At 57.0% G+C, this 17,579-nt stretch overlaps 1 protein-coding gene across 4 annotated transcripts in view; it reads right to left on the reverse strand.

Annotated features, from left to right (window-relative positions):
- Positions 1-17,579, reverse strand: part of AK8 (adenylate kinase 8) — a 129,990-nt gene that overhangs the window by 108,219 nt on the left and 4,192 nt on the right. For 3 of the 4 annotated variants that reach the window (XM_086684383.1, XM_086684382.1, XM_086684381.1), the window contains 3 exons: positions 16,363-16,447; positions 11,375-11,424; positions 8,595-8,708 (listed from right to left, as the gene is read on the reverse strand). In XM_086684383.1, the coding sequence (XP_086540509.1) occupies positions 8,595-8,708; positions 11,375-11,424; positions 16,363-16,447 (249 nt within the window). The remainder of the gene's footprint in view (positions 1-8,594; positions 8,709-11,374; positions 11,425-16,362; positions 16,448-17,579) is intronic. The other variant, XM_086684384.1, reaches the window with a different exon arrangement.

Here is a 17,579-nt window from a genome sequence, read left to right on the forward strand (position 1 = left end):
TGAAGGCCCCAGAGCTGACGCCTGGAAAACCTCCTCCCAGGTGTCCCCTTGACCCAAGATCATTAAAAGCTGGTGCTTCTCCATACACACCCCAAATGCTTGGCCAAGGCGGACTCCCAGGCCAGCCCCAGACCGCACATCCTAAGCTATGTCAGGGCTGAACCAGCCCCCAGGGGGGCGGGCGGGGGGCTCCCGCCAGGCATAGATGAGGGCCCTTGGGTGTGCACAAGGAGGCGCCCAGGTGGCGAGAAATCTACCTTCCCTTCCCTTCCCCAAGCTGGGGACCCTGGAGTGGGACCATAAGAAAGAGGGGGCAAACGCTTTTCCCTAACTTCCCAAAGTATCCACTGGGGAAAAGCCTGGATCTTTCATTCTAGAGGCAGCATTTGTGAGGGTCCGGAGACACCAGAGCCTGCCTCCGGAATGCTGTCGTGTCCGCCTGGAGTGCGGTCGGAGCACCTGGAGAGACCGGGAGCTGGGACACGGCGGCGCCTCTGGAACAGGCTTAGAAACGGGCTTTGGTAAGTGCTTGTGCATGTGGCAGAATGCGTCCACGCCTCCCTTCCGCTATGTCCTGGCAGCGAGCGTGCGGCGAAGGGGCTCGGGACAGCTCCCACGCAGCGGAATTCGGAGGGAACGGGGCACCGGCGCAGGCGGAGAGAAGCCAGGGACGGGGGAGCGATCCCCAAAGGGGCTCAGCTCCTGTGCACCCAGCTCCTCCACATTCTCCAGGTAGCGCCCTCACCTGCCTCCCCTTGAAGCTGTTTGGATGGGTCCCCTGACAAGAGCAGGCTGCACTCGGGCAAAAGAAGTTCGGCGGTGAAGGACCTCCTTGGGGACACAGCATTCCGGGTAACTGGCTCACAGGGCAGGGATAGGAGCTGGAGGGAGAGGAGGCCGAGGGCTCTGAAGCCCTCAGACAGAGTGATTTCAGAAGGTTATATCTGGTGTCAGGGGGAGGATAGGCCAAGTGGGTAAAGAATGTTCATAGGGAGACCCTTGGGCGGCGGGGGGGAGGGGGGGTGGCACTGATTGGTCGGGGACTCAGACACTCATGATTTGGGCCCTGGCCACCTGCTGAGTGACACCGGACGAGTCTTCAATACTCTGAGCCTCAGTTTCCTCATTTGTCAGTGAGACAAAGACAAGGTGCCTCAAAGAGTTTCCATGAGGATAAAACGAGGTGGTACACGAGGCGAGCCTGGGACGCGCCCAGCCCCCAGCGAGGGCTCAGCGCCGCGGTCATGATCGCCCCTGAGTACCCTTAATATACCCTGCATGCTGCTTCCTCACCACGGGTCTGGACAAGCAGCTCCACTCAAGGGGGGCACTGATGCCTGGTCTGTGTCACCTCCCACTGTAGCGCACGACCAGGGGCCCAGACCTCTCCCCACTCACACTCACATCTCTGACAAAGGATGTGGGAAGTCAAAATAAATCCCAGACACGCAGGCCTGCTGCTGGGGGTGGGGGAATCTGGGAGCAGAACGCAGACTCACCCTCAGCATCAGGGCTCGCCTCCCCACCGCTTGCCCTGGGCTGGCTCTGTTCATGGTCAAGCTTCCCACTCTTGGCTACATAATGGCTGCTGCAGCTCCAGCCAACTGGGTGACCTTGGGCAAGTCTTGACCTCTTTGGGCTTCACACACCTCATCCAGAGAAATGAGTGGCAATTCTGTAGTTTTTCCTTTTATTTTTTTGTCCCTCATCCATACACCCTGCCTCCTATAATGCAAAGAACCCCCAAAATTCCTTGAGGAGCCACCCTCATGCCCCGCAGCTTGTATAGTTTCTGTGGGGTCAAGCCCACAATCAGATACAGTAGGGGACCCTAATTGGTCCAAGTTGATCGGTACATCCCACCGCTGGCCACTGTGATTGCTTCAGACGCTGTCCACGTCCCAATCCTGACCAAGAGGCATCAGGTCCAGGACGTGGGGTGTAATCACCAGAGGCAGGAGCCCTCGCTTTCCAGTGGATCCCAAGCTGAGGGGCTGGAGCCAAGGCAGGCACTTGGCAGGTATGAGGGGAGCACAGGACACAAAGCCAGCACAAAGGGAGAAACCAGGTCTCAGCTTCATCAGAATGGCTTTTCCATGATGTGGAATCGGAAGAGGAAGACAGAGCAGACGGCGAGAGGGTGAGGGAGGGGGTTCCTCTGGGAAGCATCGGACTTGTCTGTGTCCACTGGAAAGTTCTGGGGCCACTATGGTTTCTACTGAACGGACGGCGAAAGTTAAGAGCAGGAGTGAGCAGGAGAGAGAGAAGGGATGTATGTATGACACATCGAGAACGAGGAGGCCAGAGAGGCGAGAGGGAAGCGAGCCAGCATCCGGTCCCTGGGTTCGGCACCCCCGAGACACCTGTGTCCTTCCGTCCGCCCTCTCCCCCCACCTTGCCAATTTCTTGCTCAAGCCAGTCATTCCTCCACCTGGAGGTGCACCCCTGGAGAGCTTGTGAGAGCACAGGTCACAGGCCCCACGCCAGGGTTTCTGATCCAGTGGGTCTGGGGTGAAGCTGAGAATCTGCATTTCTAACAAGTTCTCAGGGATGCTGAGGCTGCTGGTCCAGCGACCACACCTGGAGAGCCACTGTCTTAAATAAGCAAACTCCAGCAGCCAAGAGCCCTACCCCGCTTGCGCTTGCGAGAGGCTGCTGGCAGGGGCCAGGGGGTACCTTTCTGCCCCACCCATATCCTCTTAGCTCCTCCAGGGAAACTTCCCCCAGCTGGCTGGTGAGGGGAGGGGGTCAACGGCGGGGGGCAGCCCTTTCCTGTTCCCTCCCGACCCCAGGCAGAGTCAGTTTCCATCCTGAGGCCCATTTCCCTTGAGACTTGTCTCCTGTCCCTGACAACACCCATTCAGGAGGCAGCAAAGAGGTACCAGAACGGGGCGGGGGGGGGGGGGGAGCCCAGGGGGGGAGCCGAGGGGGGTGCAAGGCAGTCAAAGAACAGGGTTGAAAGGAGACAGGTCCAGATGGGGTACAGCACCCGCAGGGGTGTGCCCGGCAGGGGACAGGCCCCTGACTTTGAGCACAGCCCCTCCCGGGCGCCCCCCACCGCTCCCCGCCTTGGTGCTGTCTCCATGCCAGCTTTGATGTGTCACGTCAGCAGCGGGGCTTCCACGGGGCGCTTCTCGGAGTCCCTGCCAAACTGTCTTTGTAGGAATCAGACTCCCTCCTCCCAGAGCTCTGCCGTGCTCTCCCACCCCGGTCCCGCAAGGCCTGGCTTTGTGGGGAGACTCGGGGACAAACCGACGGAGGCCAGCGAAGGCCCAGAGGGTCACCGAGAAGGCCCAGATCAGATGCAGGCCCCTGGCCCCTCATCTCCCTGCTTTCTTGTCATCAAGGCCGCGCTGGCTTCTGGCTGGACCTCGCTTCTCCTTCCAGCTTCTTCTGCACAGGGCCCTGGGGCAGAGCCACCGATGTGCTGACCTCAGAGGAGCCGTCCTCCCCTGAACGACGCAACGCTGGGCTGCTGTTCACAGGCGGCCAGGTGCAGTGGAAGCTGGCTCTGCCCCCTGGGGCCCCTCACTTCACTGATCACACCTGGGCTTCCTCACTGGACTGCAGGAGCCTGTGTGGTCCCATCCCCGGGCCCCATCCTCTGGCCCCTGCTGCCCCGTTGTCGCCCTGGGTGACGCTTGCTCAAGAGTCAGAGACATCTCAATCTGCAGCATGAATTTGCCCCGGAGCAGAGGCAGGAGGGGAATCGTTGAGACTCCTTGTCGCCCCCCCCCCCAGGTCCCCTTCCTCCTACAGTGCTGCTGGTGGGGGGGAGGGAAGCCTGCACTTGGACTTGAGCTCACGTTAAGACCTGGGCAGAGAGTCTTTAAAGACAACTCTCATTTTAGAGTTCCTGCTGCTTTTCGGGGCTGTCGGCGCAGGTCTGGATGGCAGGTACTCTTGGAGCTGTGACACACAGGGTCACAGAGGGAGGTGGCCCAGAAGAGACCCTGTGGTGGGAAAGGCCAATGAACTTCACCGTCACCTTGAGTGACTAACTGGGGACACGAGACAGCGGGAGGGCCCCTGCGCTGTGCGGCCCCCAGGACACAGAGCAGTAAGGTCACAGAGGGGATGGCCGGAGCTGACGGAGGCCAGCCCCGCCCAGGACCCTCAGCAGTCCTCCGAGCACTGCAATCCTGTGTGCAGAGGCATGGGTTCTTTCATTTGGATACTAAAGAAAATGGTGACTCTGGCAGCTGGGCACTTGGGTACATCGGGTTACACCAGATTTTTACATTTGTAAACAGAACTGGAGTTAGTAAATAACACTGAAGTTAGAAAGAACCCACTCTGGATCCTGCCCGTCTGACCCACCGGCCTTCAGAGTCTAGGTCACTTATTCATTCAACAAACACAGGCTGTTGTGCTCTGATACAATAGCCGCAGGCCGAAGAAAACTTGATCTGCGATAATGATCGTGATGAGGAAGGGGAGTGGCGCTTGGGGTGGGTCCCCCAGGGACCATGTGAGAATTCCCTGGGGAGCATTTGAAAAATCCTGATGCCTGGCCCCAACCCCGGGGCTTCACACTAAACAAGTCCGGCAGGGCCCACGTGAGCCTAATGTGCTTCAAAGATCGAGAACTTCCGGACCAGGCAGCCGCTCAGGGAGGTTTACAACTGTGCATTCTTCCTGCAGGGATTTCAGTGATAAAGTTCTTCCCCCCCCCACCCCCCACTCCCGCCCCAGTAGAAATGAAACCATTCCAGAACAATCACACTCAGCTCCCGCTGCACAGAAATATCCTTCCAGTGTGGGGACTCTTCACCTTCCTGTCACCTCCTGTGTGGTTAGAGGCGGGACTTGGTTCTGTTCCCCGTAATCTCCCAAACCCCAGCAGGGCCTGCACTGGGCCAGAACCGACGGAGGCACCGACTCTCAGGCTCATGCAAGTGCAGGGTCCGCCCCTGACAGCAGGAGCCTCCTTCGCTCTCGTGCCCTGGGCTCCTGCCGGCCTCCCCCTTGCTCCCCACCCCACGCCCAGGGCCCCCTCACCTGGGGTTTGGAATCAGGGTGGGCCTAGAGAACAGGCCAGAGCAGGCAGAGAGGGGAAAAGATCTGACAAGACAGGGTAAACTGAGAGCAAAGATGGCCCCGGTCAAGGCGGAGAGGAGACAAGAAACACCTGCCCAGGGTGGGGTTTATACCCAGAGTGCCCTGGGGCCGGAAGACTGTGAGAAAGCTGCCTCCTCGGGCAGAGTTTAGCCCTGGCCAGATCCCGGAGAAAGACTGATGAGTTTTCGAAGTGTGACTGTGTGCGTCTTACTTCCTTCCGGACAGTGGAAATAAGCGAAGGCCACCCAAATGGAAACAAGCAAGGCTACGAGCTCCGGGCTCGCTCTGGCGGGGACTCACCACATCACTCGGGTTTGGCAGAGGCTCAGAGGCCGGCAGCGGAGCGGGAAGGCCTCCCGGGTGTGCTCTGGCAGCACTGCGGCCCGGGCAGCGGGGGGACGGCCACCTCGAAGCGGGGCGCCCCGTGTGCTTGGCTTTCTCAGGTTGGCCACACGTTGGAAGGAGGGACAAAAATGAGGGAAGCTGTCCGTTATTAATCAAGCCTGGGCCACGCGGGGCTGACCGCCATGGGGTTCTCGCTGGGCTTCCTGGATCACACTAGAGGCAGCCGTCTGATTCCCCCCCAGTCTGCCCTGGGACCTGCTGGCCTCCTGAGCTGGTTACTGAGACAACGGGCGGGTTTCCTGGGCCGGCTGCTGCAGGCTTGGGTCAGAGCCCTATTTTTATATACGGTCTGGTCATTGCCTGGTCCATCTCTCAGCAGACAGAGACCAGAACAACTACGGATGAAATGAAATGCTGTATGGGTTTTTCTCTCCAATAACCGGGGAGCAGGGCGATGCTGGGGAGCACGCGGAAAGAGATGCCGTGAGCAGATACTGGTTTAAGCCGGCGATGGGCCCGTGAGGGTTCTGCTGCCTCACAGCCTCTATCGTTGCGATAGTTTATAATAAGCGGTTCCAAACAAAAGCGCTGGTTCCAATCCCTGGTCACCTTGGATACCCTCAGGGGTGTGGCCGCCTGTGCGGGTTTTGTGGCACTTTGCCCCTTAAGAAGGCTTTTCCTAGCGCGACCGTGGCCACGGCTCCATGGACCCCCTAAATCCTGCAGCCTGCATGCTCTTCAGCCACGAGTCAGTGCCTGGTACTCAGTCCCTGCTCAGAGAACACTTCAGGGTAAGGGGATTAGTCAGCCAAACCCCCGAATGCACGAAGCTTCCAGGTCCCTTAGCCTGGATCTCCCCCACGTCCCCCAAAGTTCCCAGGGGCCTGGAGAAGGAGTTCATCTTTGGGTCTCCCGTGGCACCGCGCTACTTCCAAAAGGCTGTAAAGGGTTCCCAGTCTGAGGGCGATTTAAAGACGACCCTCAACCAGAGGCCACGCCTGGCGACGGCCACCTGCGGCCAAGCCAGGCCACGCGTAGCCGCCCTACGCGCACCATCCTGGCTCTTCAGAACCTCTCACTCCTTCATCAATCCTGACAGCCTTGCCTTTCATCTTCCCCCCACCCCCCCGCTTCCAAGCCAAGGAACCCCGATAAGACACCCTTGAAAGCACTCCGATGTGGTCTGAAATATGCTGATAATTAGCATAATGAAACCCAGGAGGAATTTCCTTAAAATCCTCCCCTCTGCTGAATTTTATAAACCTGATAAAAGCATCTTTATCCTGGAAATAAGCCTGCCTCCCCTTCCCCGAGAGGCTGTCTGAAAATGACAAAACCACATCCCCACCCCAAATGCTGGCGTCCCCCCACCCATAAGCACACACTGATTCCTGCAAACCTGCAGGGCCGGGGAGCAGGCCTCTGAGAGCCCCCGCCAGGCAATGGCGGGCAGGAAGTGCTCCGGATTAAACATATTCAGAGTCAGCTCGCAGTGGTGGCGGCTGACCTTGCCGAAGGAGATCCTCCTTCCATCAAGTCGGGGTAACCGGCAAACTTGGGGTTGGGAGTCTGCCCGAGTCCCATCCCTCGTGCCTGACAACTGCCCCCCGCCCTGCCGGGGCCCTCCCGGTCACGTGCCCCCATGGCCTTGCCGACCCCGCTCTGCACACCCCTCCCCAGAGCTGGCTGGGCCCTGCGGACCCCTTTTCCTGAGCACTGGGCCGTGGTGCTGCTTCTGTGGGTGGTTGAGCCAGGGAACAGGGGGGGGCCAAAATGACAGAAGAGAAAGCTCAGGATGAAAATACAAGGTGAAGTGGCCTCAAAGAGGCGGACAGTGGCCAGGGGTGGTGCCCAATTCTGGCTGCGGGGCCAAGAAGGGAGGTGGTACCTCCATCAGGGCCCAGGATGTGTCCCCCACACGGCCTCTCCTTTTCTGCCCCAGGCAGGGGACGAGGACAGGTTGCAGCCCGCTGGACTGTTCCCCGGCTTCTCACCCCAACTGCTCTGGGGCAGGGCTCTGGGGTAGGCCTGAACCCACCTTTGCCCTGGGTCACTGCTTCACTGGTGCCGGTGTGGTGGGGGTGGGGGGAGGAGGGGAGGGGAGGGGGGGAGGAGGGAGGCCTGGGAAGCACTCAACAAACACAGGGATTCTTTCCATTCTCAGAGTCTCCAGAAAGAATGCCCCAGAGGGCATATCCCTGCCGCTCTGCTCTCAACACACGTGTCCCCCAAATTCATATACTGAAACCCTAACCCTCAAAGTGACAGAATCGGGGCGGGGGAAACTTTGGGAGGTGATCAGGTCGTAGAATGGGATTCCTGCCCTCACGGAAGAGACCGCAGAGGGCTCCCTTGCCCCTGCACTTTGAGGACACAGTGAGAAGACGCCCTCACCAGACACTGAACCTGCTGGAGCCGTGATCTCGGACTTCCAGCCTCCAGAACTGGGAGAAATAATCTCTGTACTTCCAGGCCACCCAGTCTGTGGTATTTTGTCACGGTGGCCCGAATGGACTAGGAGATCTGCTCACATCCCAGAGGGGCTTATGAAGAAATATTTCCAAGTTTCTAATTCGGAGTAAAGAAAAACAGCATGAGCAAGCTCTATATTTCCCCTGGGGAAACCCAAGTTTCAGACATGGGGTTGGTGAGATTTTTAGGATCAGGACACTCGGCGCCCTGGGGGGCTAGCCGCAGATGTGTGTGAGCCGGACGGAGGGGTGGGGAGGGCGGCCCCTGCGCCCCCGAGGCCCCCGAGGTGCAGCGCGCCAGGTCCGTCCACCGCGGGGACGGCTGGACGACGGCCCCGAAACCCCCTGGCCGGGCCGGCGTGGCTCCATCCTCTGTGGACGGACCCCTGCCTCTCAGCACCCACGCGATGGGGTGACCCTGGGAAGAAGCACGGGCCAGGGCCGCTCCATCAGCACAGAATGGTCACCTCGCGCCGTCAGCAACCCCTTTCTGCCACAAACCCCTCGTCCCCACAGCCGCCAGGACACGCACCCTGCTTGAGAGTTCTCTCCTTCCTTCCAGCCCACGCTGCCTGTGTTTCAGTTTACCCCCAGCACTCTCCTTGCTTGGTCCACGAGGAAATGGAGACGTGCTGGGGGTGGGGGTGGGGGGCAAGGGGGGCCGTGGGAGCCCTGTCACCCCGTCTCCCCTTCCTGCCGCCCTGGGACCAGCCCTACCGTCACGTTCTGGTAATGCCTCCTGGCACCCGCAGCCAGAGAGGAAAATTCTCTTCCTATCAGGTTCTCCACGGTGAGAAGATTGCTGTTGAGATGTTTGCACAGCCACATTGCCTGAAGAAAGAGCCAAAGAAAATTTCAGTGAACGCTGTAATTAAGAGGACTCCGTTAAAATGCCCAGGCATTTCCGTATTCTACTAGAAAAGACTGGCCACAGGGAAGCATAACTGCTTTCTGGCTGGAAGGAGGCCACCCAGGGGGACAAGCCCACAGAGCACCCCCCCCTCCCCAGCCTGAGGAGGCCGCCCGAGTGTTCTCTCTTTTTCCAGCAGCCAGTGATAACACGGAGCTAGAAAGCCCACGGAGGGGCCCTGCTTGTAGCTGCCTTGACGCGCCTTCCCAGCTCCTCAGGGCCACAAAAAGGTTCCAACAGGAAATGCAGGGACAGGACCTAAACATGGGGCACAAACATACCCGTTCATTTTTTGTTAAATCAGGAAATGATCTGACCAAATGAATGTTTAGTTCATTGATGACTACGTATACTCTACAGGGCGGAATACATTTTAGGGAATAATAATGTAATGAAATGCTCTTAATGGCAAGATTATACTGATGGCCATTTCAGCATCGGGATGATTCAGAAGGCCCTGAAGTCCCCCGGGGCAAGTATCAACCTTAATTCTCTCTGTTCCTCCTGCTGGGAGATGTCAGTGATGATAGCCCTGCAGGGCTCTGTCTGGATTATACTGTATATCATCTTACTGTAAAATTAGATTCTGCGTGTCCCCACATAGTGGTCAGACGTGGGGTAGCGCATTCACCAAAAGCTGAAACAGCAGTGAGGCGCGGTGGGCCCTGACCTCACCAGGGGGCAGAGCCGATGGCCTCAGCCAAGGTGGGACTGGATGAAAGAAGTTGTCTGTGCTCACCACGCTTCACGAATTCTACCCAGCAAATTCGCCAGAGATCAGGGAAGAGCTGGAACTGGGGTTAAGCGTGGGGTGGGGGGGAGGGCTGGGGGGGAGGTGCCCAGAGTGCCAACGTCTCAAAGACAAAGGCCTTTTGCCAAAGGAGACCCCTCACCCTGAGTGAACCGACTCCGCCTTAACGTGGCTCGGGAGCCTGTCTGTCTCAGGGCAGAGGCTACCACCTCAGAAGTGGTTTCAACCGGCTTCCTGGGCCTTTTTTCCCAGGAGATTCTGATCAGGCAGGTCCAGAGGGGAGTCTGGCACCCGCCACCTTCCAAAGCACCCTGCTAACGCTTGTGGCTGCCAGGCCTGGGGGCCCTGGGTTTCTAGCAGGAAAACAGCGTGTTAGGTTGGGGGGACCGTAGAAAGGAGTGAAGGCTGGCAGCCTGATCCTCAGGAAGGAAAACTACAGACAGACAAGCAGAAGGACAGAGGGAGGGATGGATGGGCAGAGGGGTAGACAGAGAGACAGACAGAGCGCTAGGATACAGACGATTCCTGAGCACAGCAGATGCAGGCCAGCTCCGGCAAGGATCGGCCGTCTTAATCCCTTTCCTGAACACAGCCAAGTGCCAGCTCGTCAGGGGACACAGCCCGCCATGTCACCCAGGCCCGGGACGAGTGCTCACAGTAGTGGCACGGTCATCAAGGAAGAGTTGACTGAAGTCCGCTAGCCAGGCTTTTAAAAGACAGAGTTCCAGGGGCACCCGGGAGGCTTGGTCAGTTAAGCGTCTGGCTCTTGATTTCAGCTCAGGCCATGATCCCAGGGTCGCGGATGGAGTGCCGCAACAAACTCCACCTCCACTCTGCACTGAGCATAAAGTCTGCTGAAGATTTTCTCTCTCTCTCTGTCTGCCCCTCTCCCCTGCTCATGCTCGCTCGCTCTAAAATAAAAAGTCAGTAAAAAGCAGAGTTCTGTCTCAGATGATTAAGACGTTACAAAGTTTTGACACTCCAAAAAAGGAGTTTAAGGTTAAAACTGTAGGCAGGACGAAGCACACCAGCTTCAGGACTTAAGCCTCCAACTTAAGATAAAGAAGTGGGTACGATGAGGCATCTGCTGTATCTTTAAAGCCATATCTAAAGTGGAAAGGGAATCATCAAAGCAAACACAGCAAGATGATCAATTCTGGAAAATCTGGGAGCTGAGTATCTATGGTGCAGTTTCTATGCTTTTCTGATTAAACAGTCTCATAGTTAAAACTTTAAGAGTGAGGGGCGCCTGAGTGGCCAGGTTGGTGAATCGCCCGAATTCGGCTCAGCTCATGATCTCACTGTTCGTGGGTTCGAGACCCCGTGTCGGGCTCTGTGCTGACAGCTCGGAGCCTGGAGCCTGCTTCAGATTCTGTGTCTCCCTCTCTCTGCCCCTCCCCCGCTCGTGCTCTGTCTCTCTCTCTCAAAAATAAACATGAAAACAACAACAACACTTTGAGAGTGAATCTAAAGATTCTGTGTCAAAAGTCTCTAGACGCTGGTCTGCTTCTGGAAATTTATCCTAAGGATGTAACCAAGTGTGTACAAAGATGGTGCCCCCGCGGCCCGAGAAAGCCCTGGAACGTAGAGCCCAACTGTTGAAATAATGCTCACCCCTGGATGGTTGCAGAGTTATACTTTTGTGTTCTGTGCTTTCTAGGCTTTCTACGAGGCCTGCTTGCCGCCTCTCCTAATAAGAAAATAAGTTAAAGAAGCAGAAGGGAAGGATGAAGAAACGCTCCGTTGTGCTGAGAACCCGCGGAGGGGCGGCCCGGCTCCCGCTCTGCAGGGAGATGAGATATTACAGCGTTACAACACTTAATATGATGCACTTACTATAGTTGTTTTCCCCGAGGCGGGTGGACCTAATATTACAATCTTCGGCACTGTGGAATAGAAAGATTTGAATGTCACCGCTCGAAATGATAAAGCAAGCTCCGTGCCCGCGGTACTGCGGGGGTATTCATTTCCTTCCTCCCCAGATTTCATTTTCTGCGAGTGACACGGTCGTTTGTAACCCAGTGGCTCAGGGATGGTCTCGCCATAGAACATACTCTGTATGTTTAGAGAGGTAAGTGATCACTGAGATGGTTTATTTTTCTGTCTCCGAGGGGACATGGACACGGTAACTTGTTTGCTAAACTAATAAATATCAAGAACAATTGGGATTTCGAACACCATAAAGCATTTTAAACAGGGACTTTGTCTTGGGGACACGCTCTCAAATAAAGCTGTATTTTATGTAAATCGACCTTCCAAGCTTTGTTTTATATATATTTATGCCTTTTTATTTAGCAAATTGTATTCCCCATCATTTTACAGAGGGAAATAACGGGGGTGGGGGGGTGGGGGGGGAAGCCTGGGGTGGATCGGCCAGATTTATAAAACCCCAGATAGGAGAGCCTTTGTTTTCCAATGTGGGCATTTCCATGCAAATGGCTTGCTGCGGGGTCTGAGGCTTCGGGCTCTGGGAGGTTGTGGGCCCCACAGAATTCCTCAAGACGGGGGTCGGGGGTCGGGGGTCGGGACGACCGACTAGGTGCTGGCCCACTGGAAAAGACCAGACCAGCATCTCAGGAAAAGCGCTGGAAGGCATGTGTTCTTGGGTCAAAAGAGGCTTCAGGACGTGGTGTCTGGACAGATGAATCCATGCTGATTCCTCCAAGTGCCACCTTGACTAAGCCACCCCCGGCCGCTAAACATGGGGGGCCAGGAGCACAGAGCAGAGGTTGGGAAGGCAGGCCTATCCCCTCACTGCTGCTGGCCTGACCCCTGAGCCAAGGGGACAATGAACAGGCATGTCTCCCAACGCATCTGAGCCTCTGATGTCTACACGCAGAGACCACTGCTGCCAGGGCCCCAGGAGGGCACCTCGTCCATGCTGAGGACAACGGACACGCGTACCCTTTTAGTGTGGCAGCGGACACAGAGAAGGAACTAGGATCCATTTGGCCCATGAGCTCATGATAGGCACATGGCCGCCTGGGTGTAAGTACAGAACTCTGTCCAAATTCACGGCACCTTCTCATTTGCCAAAAGCACGGAAGGACGGTTGAAGCTGATCCGCTCGCCAATTCACTCGTGGAGCATCTCGTCCTCGCTCGGCACTGGGACCGGGGCTGCCGAACACAGCAAGCGGGGCACGAGTGGCTGCGTGAGACGGGAGCCAGAGGGAGCGGCCATCCTCTGCTCTCTCCTCGACAACACGACAGGCTGTACCCACGTCCTGGCTTGCTGCTGCTGCTTTGACGGGTGTGTGTCCCCAGTGGCTTTAGAGCACTGTCATTTTCTACGTCTGGAAACGTTTACAAACCTGGTCCGTTGGCCCCAGTGATGTGCGAACTTGCTTCTCAGGAACCCCACATCGTTCCTCCTGTGGTGATGGGAATCAGAGATGTGGGGGCAGGAAGGCCCCGGCCTACTGGCCCAATGCTGCCATGCTCTAGTTCAGCAAAGCCCTGCACACACTTTCGTCTCCGAGGCAGGCTCAGCTGGGACGCCTCCGGCCCTCCCCAGTACGGCGGACACAGCTTCCAGTGTTCTGCCGGCCAAAGCCACAGTAAGGGAGCACCAGAGGGCCCGGTCAGGCTCCTGTGACCTCCGCCCAGCCCCCTCTCTCGATGCTAGCCACAGGCCTCTGCTCAAGCTCCTCAAACTCAGGCCAGACCCAATGGGACTCGGGGCCTGTGGAGCCCCGGGAGAAGGAGCCTCACCTCAACAAGAGCGTTCTGGGGAATGAGCTGACTCCCAAGTCACGCATTCATCTTGACAAAGTTACGGGGCTCGGAGGCTGCTGGGGATGCCCTCCCCTTCCAGGCTCCCGTAAGTGGCACCCAAATTGCACACATCTCTGAAAATGCTTTAAAAGGGGAACATCCACGGCCTTTCTCCCCATCTAATTTCTCGCACACATTTACGTGATTAATTTCAGTTTCTTAAAATCTAACACCTTGGAACCCCAGCTCTGCTCATGAGTAATTATTTATAAACAGTGTCATAAAAGGCTGCTTGACTGCCAAGAGTAATCAACTTCTTCAAACCACTTCAAAGGAAATCAAAAAACCTTTCCATCCACAGATCCTTTTGAGGTTTAACTAGGAGCATGATTTAAAATTCACAAGAAAACCCTTAGGTATTGGAGCTCTAATACACAGCTTTCTTGGACAAACGTTTGATAAAAAACGCAAGATACCATTATATACACCATCACCTGCTTTAATATTGCCCAGGGCTACTGTAAATGCTCACTTTGTACTAAATCTGCTTTTCTCGAGGCGAAGGGGATGCCAGCCACGTGCCGGGGGCTCCCCTCATTCCCCCATGTGCGTGCTCACCGGGGTGAGTCCGGAGCCTTCTTTCGGTCTACACTAGCCACCGGCCACATGAGCCCCTGCCCGCCCCACCCCGTGCCCAGGAAGCAGAAGCGCTGAGTGCCCAGCTTCCAGGAAACACGGGCCGCTGCGTGGCTGGAAGGATTCAAGACAGCCTCCCTCACTAGCCCAGGGAGGCAGAACCGCTCACTGGACTTCAGAGGGCCTCCCCTTGTCCATTGTCCTCTTCCAGAACACACGAGACAACACTCACAAAAGCATGCCCTTCTGCCCAGCCTCCCCTCCTTCCCCTATGTCCTGCCTCACTTGTGGGCGGACGCCTGGGCACGGGGAGGAAACCTGCAGATGTCCCTCTCTGGTCTTCACCTAAGCGGTTGGGCCTTGAGCAAAAAGGGCAAAGAGATTCCAACATCCCTTAGAGCTGCCAGCCCCGGGCCTGGCAGAGGCGGCGGAGGCCTGTGGGGACAAATCCACCCCCCAAAACAGTGGTGACTGGGATCCGATGCCTCTACTCCCGGAGAGAGCATCGGGCCAACACCTTGGCTCTAGCTATGGAGGAGGGCAGGAGGCCGGCCCCCTGCTAGAGCCAGACGATGCAGGTCTGGGTCCTTCGCCCCCGCCTGGGAGCGAACAGGGCAGGTGCAGCATGGAGAAGGAATGGAGGCTCCGTGGCAGGCGGAGGAGGCTGTAAGGCCAGCCACCAACGGCGTCGGCCACACCGAGTCTAAAGCAGAAAGATGGTGGGGAAGTGACAGTTCGACGCTGAAGATTACACGTGCGCACAGAGGGGCAGGATTAAATGTAATGGGAATCTGCCTTGAATTTCGGCTCTTGAATTTCCGGCTTCAGGCTGGCAGTGTGAGGACACGGGACACGGCACACGTGGCCCAAAGTGAATCTTTCAAACCAGCAGGACAGAGCGGTGCCGCGGCCCGGCTCCTGAGAGTTGAGATGGTTGTGTTATTACCAGGCACAGTTTTTAACTCAGAGGGATCTGGCGAAGGGTCATGAGTGGGAACTCCCACGCCCTGTCATGGGCGGGGGGGGGGGGGGGGGGGGGGGGCGCGGTGCGAGGGTCAAGGCCTTGACCTTGCTTTTAACTGCTGCTTTGCTTTCTCTTCACTTTCGCTTCTGCTTTAACTTTGCTTTGCTCTGCAATGTGTTGGTGCTGATACAAGAGAGCCGAACACGGCGGGCAGGCTGCTCCCCACGGCCCGCAGACAACACCGAGCCCCCGTCCAGACTCGGGGTCGGGGGAGGAGGTGGGAAGGCAGACACATCCGTCTCCGGCGCGGGAGGCCCGGCTGGTGAGCTTCGGTCTGCGGCCGGACCCCCGGGAAGGAAGGTGGCCCAACCGCCACCCGCACCCCGGTGCCATGTGAAAAACAGCCAACCGGAGAACAGAGGCCTCTTAGAAGGGTCTCTGTGGGGCAGAGCGAGCCCCACCAGGAATACACGGGTGGCCGGGCGGGCAGCTCAAGAGGGTGGTGCTCCCGGCCCACGGGTGCCCACGGCTCCGTCTGCACCTGGGGCATGTGGGCTCACAGCCAACGTCAACTCTCAATTCTGCCTACCCAGAGAATCACACAGGGACACCGCTGTGCTCTCCGTGAGCCACTCTGCTTAGGTTGGCGAAATGGCACTGGGACCCAAGCAGCCCCTCGCTCCGATGCTCTGCAGCCAAGCCTGGAACCGCGTCAGGATCGGCGGGCGGGGGGCACGCTGGAAAGGCCAGGCGTGCGTGGTGCACCTGTAGGCCTGGAGTGTCCTCTCTCTCACCTTCTTCTGTCGTTGTGTCTTGATGCATCCTTTCTCATCTTAGGCCTGTGAGCCCCACCACAGGGCATCTCAGGGCTCTGCCCTTCTCAGCTGCGCCAAGCACTAATTTCACTGGCGAGCTGGTATCTCCTTCAAAGCGGCCAGTGCTCCAGTGAAAAGAAACATCAAAGCTCGCAGACACTAGTTCTCCCTGACAGCTCACACAGGATGGGAATGATCCTCCACTTGGCAAATCGACTGTGGAATGGAGTGCCTCTCTCTTCTCTCTGGTTCTGGGCCCTGGCTTTGGGTGTAGCCGACCTGCACCTGGGCCAAGAGTTGGGGAACTCTGGCACGCACTAACTGGCACCAGCGATGAGACTATCAGGAAAACCCGAGTGCTGCATGTCTAGGTGGACCGGAAACCAGATTTACACCTGACGTGTGGAGCGATCACAGAGTTTAAAGCCAACAGGCGAGATCAGATGGGGCACACGAAAGCATTAATAATTGATTCCATGGGCCTTTCGGAGGTTTTTGTTTTAGAAACTTGGCAAGAGAACTTTTTAGCCGTGCCCCCAAAAGGAATTAAGTCATTTTTCAATGAGCCACCATCCCAAGTTGCCAAAACCCCTCCCTTCAGACACAGGGAGGGCAGAGTGGTTCATAGCGGTTGGGCAGGAGCGGGAGTGGGGGAGGGGAGGTAATGGGAGAGGAGGCTGGTCAAGTGCTCACCATTATTGTTGTCTTGTTGCAAGTGACTGATCATGAACAGGATGGGGTCCTTGGGCTGGTGGATCAGGAGTTGCTCCAGCATGTTCTGTGGGCACAGGGTAAGACACCCAGGTAGTTAACACCTGCATGGGCACCAAGCGCCCAGCGCCCTGGTCGCTACCGATACCGGCTATGGGGCCCGATCTCTCCACTGCACCCACCAAACAGGCCTGCAACTTGGAACCCAGACCCTGCTACAGCTGGATCTGCTTCGATCCCCATGAGCAGAGGAATGAGGGAAGGGTCTTGCAGGTATCACAGAGGCACGTGGAGGGACCACATCCCAGACTCAGAGCAGACAGGCCCAGCCAGGGTCCTCTCACCTCAGTCCCTCCGTGCTCCCCGGACCAGCCTTCTCTCAGTTTACCTCCTTCACCATGTTCATTTGCCCCGAGCCTTAGCAGATGCTGTTCCCTCCTCTTGGAACACTGTTCCCCACGTCCTCAGGTCTCAATGGAAACACACCCTCCTGATCACACCCACTAGATCAATCCTGTCCTATGCTCCTGCAGTCCCCTACATCCGTTATCGCCGCACCTTTGTCTCAGCGCTGGGCACACAGTAGGTGCCCAATGCCAAGGTCTGCCGGCTGACATGGTCATCACTGCTCCCTGTGTTCCTCCAGAGCGGGGCAGAATATTTACCAGCCAGAATATTTACTATCCTGGGATAGTCTGGCCATTTAATTCCAAGGAAAGCCAGCTTCCACGGTTCCAGAACAAGAGGCACAGAAGTGAACTAGGTAGCAGATAGGAGCTGGGCCGGCACCGTTAAAGAGCCTCCATCGGGGACAACCAGGGAGGGGCTTTTGCCTTTCAGGGGCAGAGGACGTGTGCCGCGGACGAGAGCACGCAGCTCTGAGAAGCCCCAGCTCTGCTCTGCACCACCTCAGCTTCCCCAGCTGGTGGAGTCCCAACGGGACTAGCTGACTCTCACCACTGAGATGGTGGGAGATGATGTTGGCCGTGTCACAGATGAGTGTTTTTAATTTCACTTTAAATAGCTATGTATCTAATGTGTGCTAGAAAACCTACGGTTTCAAGGCTATAGCTCAAGAAGAGGTAATATTACTTAATTTTTTAAAGTGGGTTGATTTAAAGAAGTGATCAAGTTAGGGGCGCCTGGGTGGCCTGGTCAGTTAAGCATGAGACTTCAGCTCAGGTCATCATATTGTGGTT

Source organism: Puma concolor, chromosome D4 (genome assembly GCF_028749965.1).
Source record: "Puma concolor isolate L17-30 chromosome D4, mPumCon1.1.hap2, whole genome shotgun sequence".
Taxonomy (NCBI): domain Eukaryota; kingdom Metazoa; phylum Chordata; class Mammalia; order Carnivora; family Felidae; genus Puma; species Puma concolor.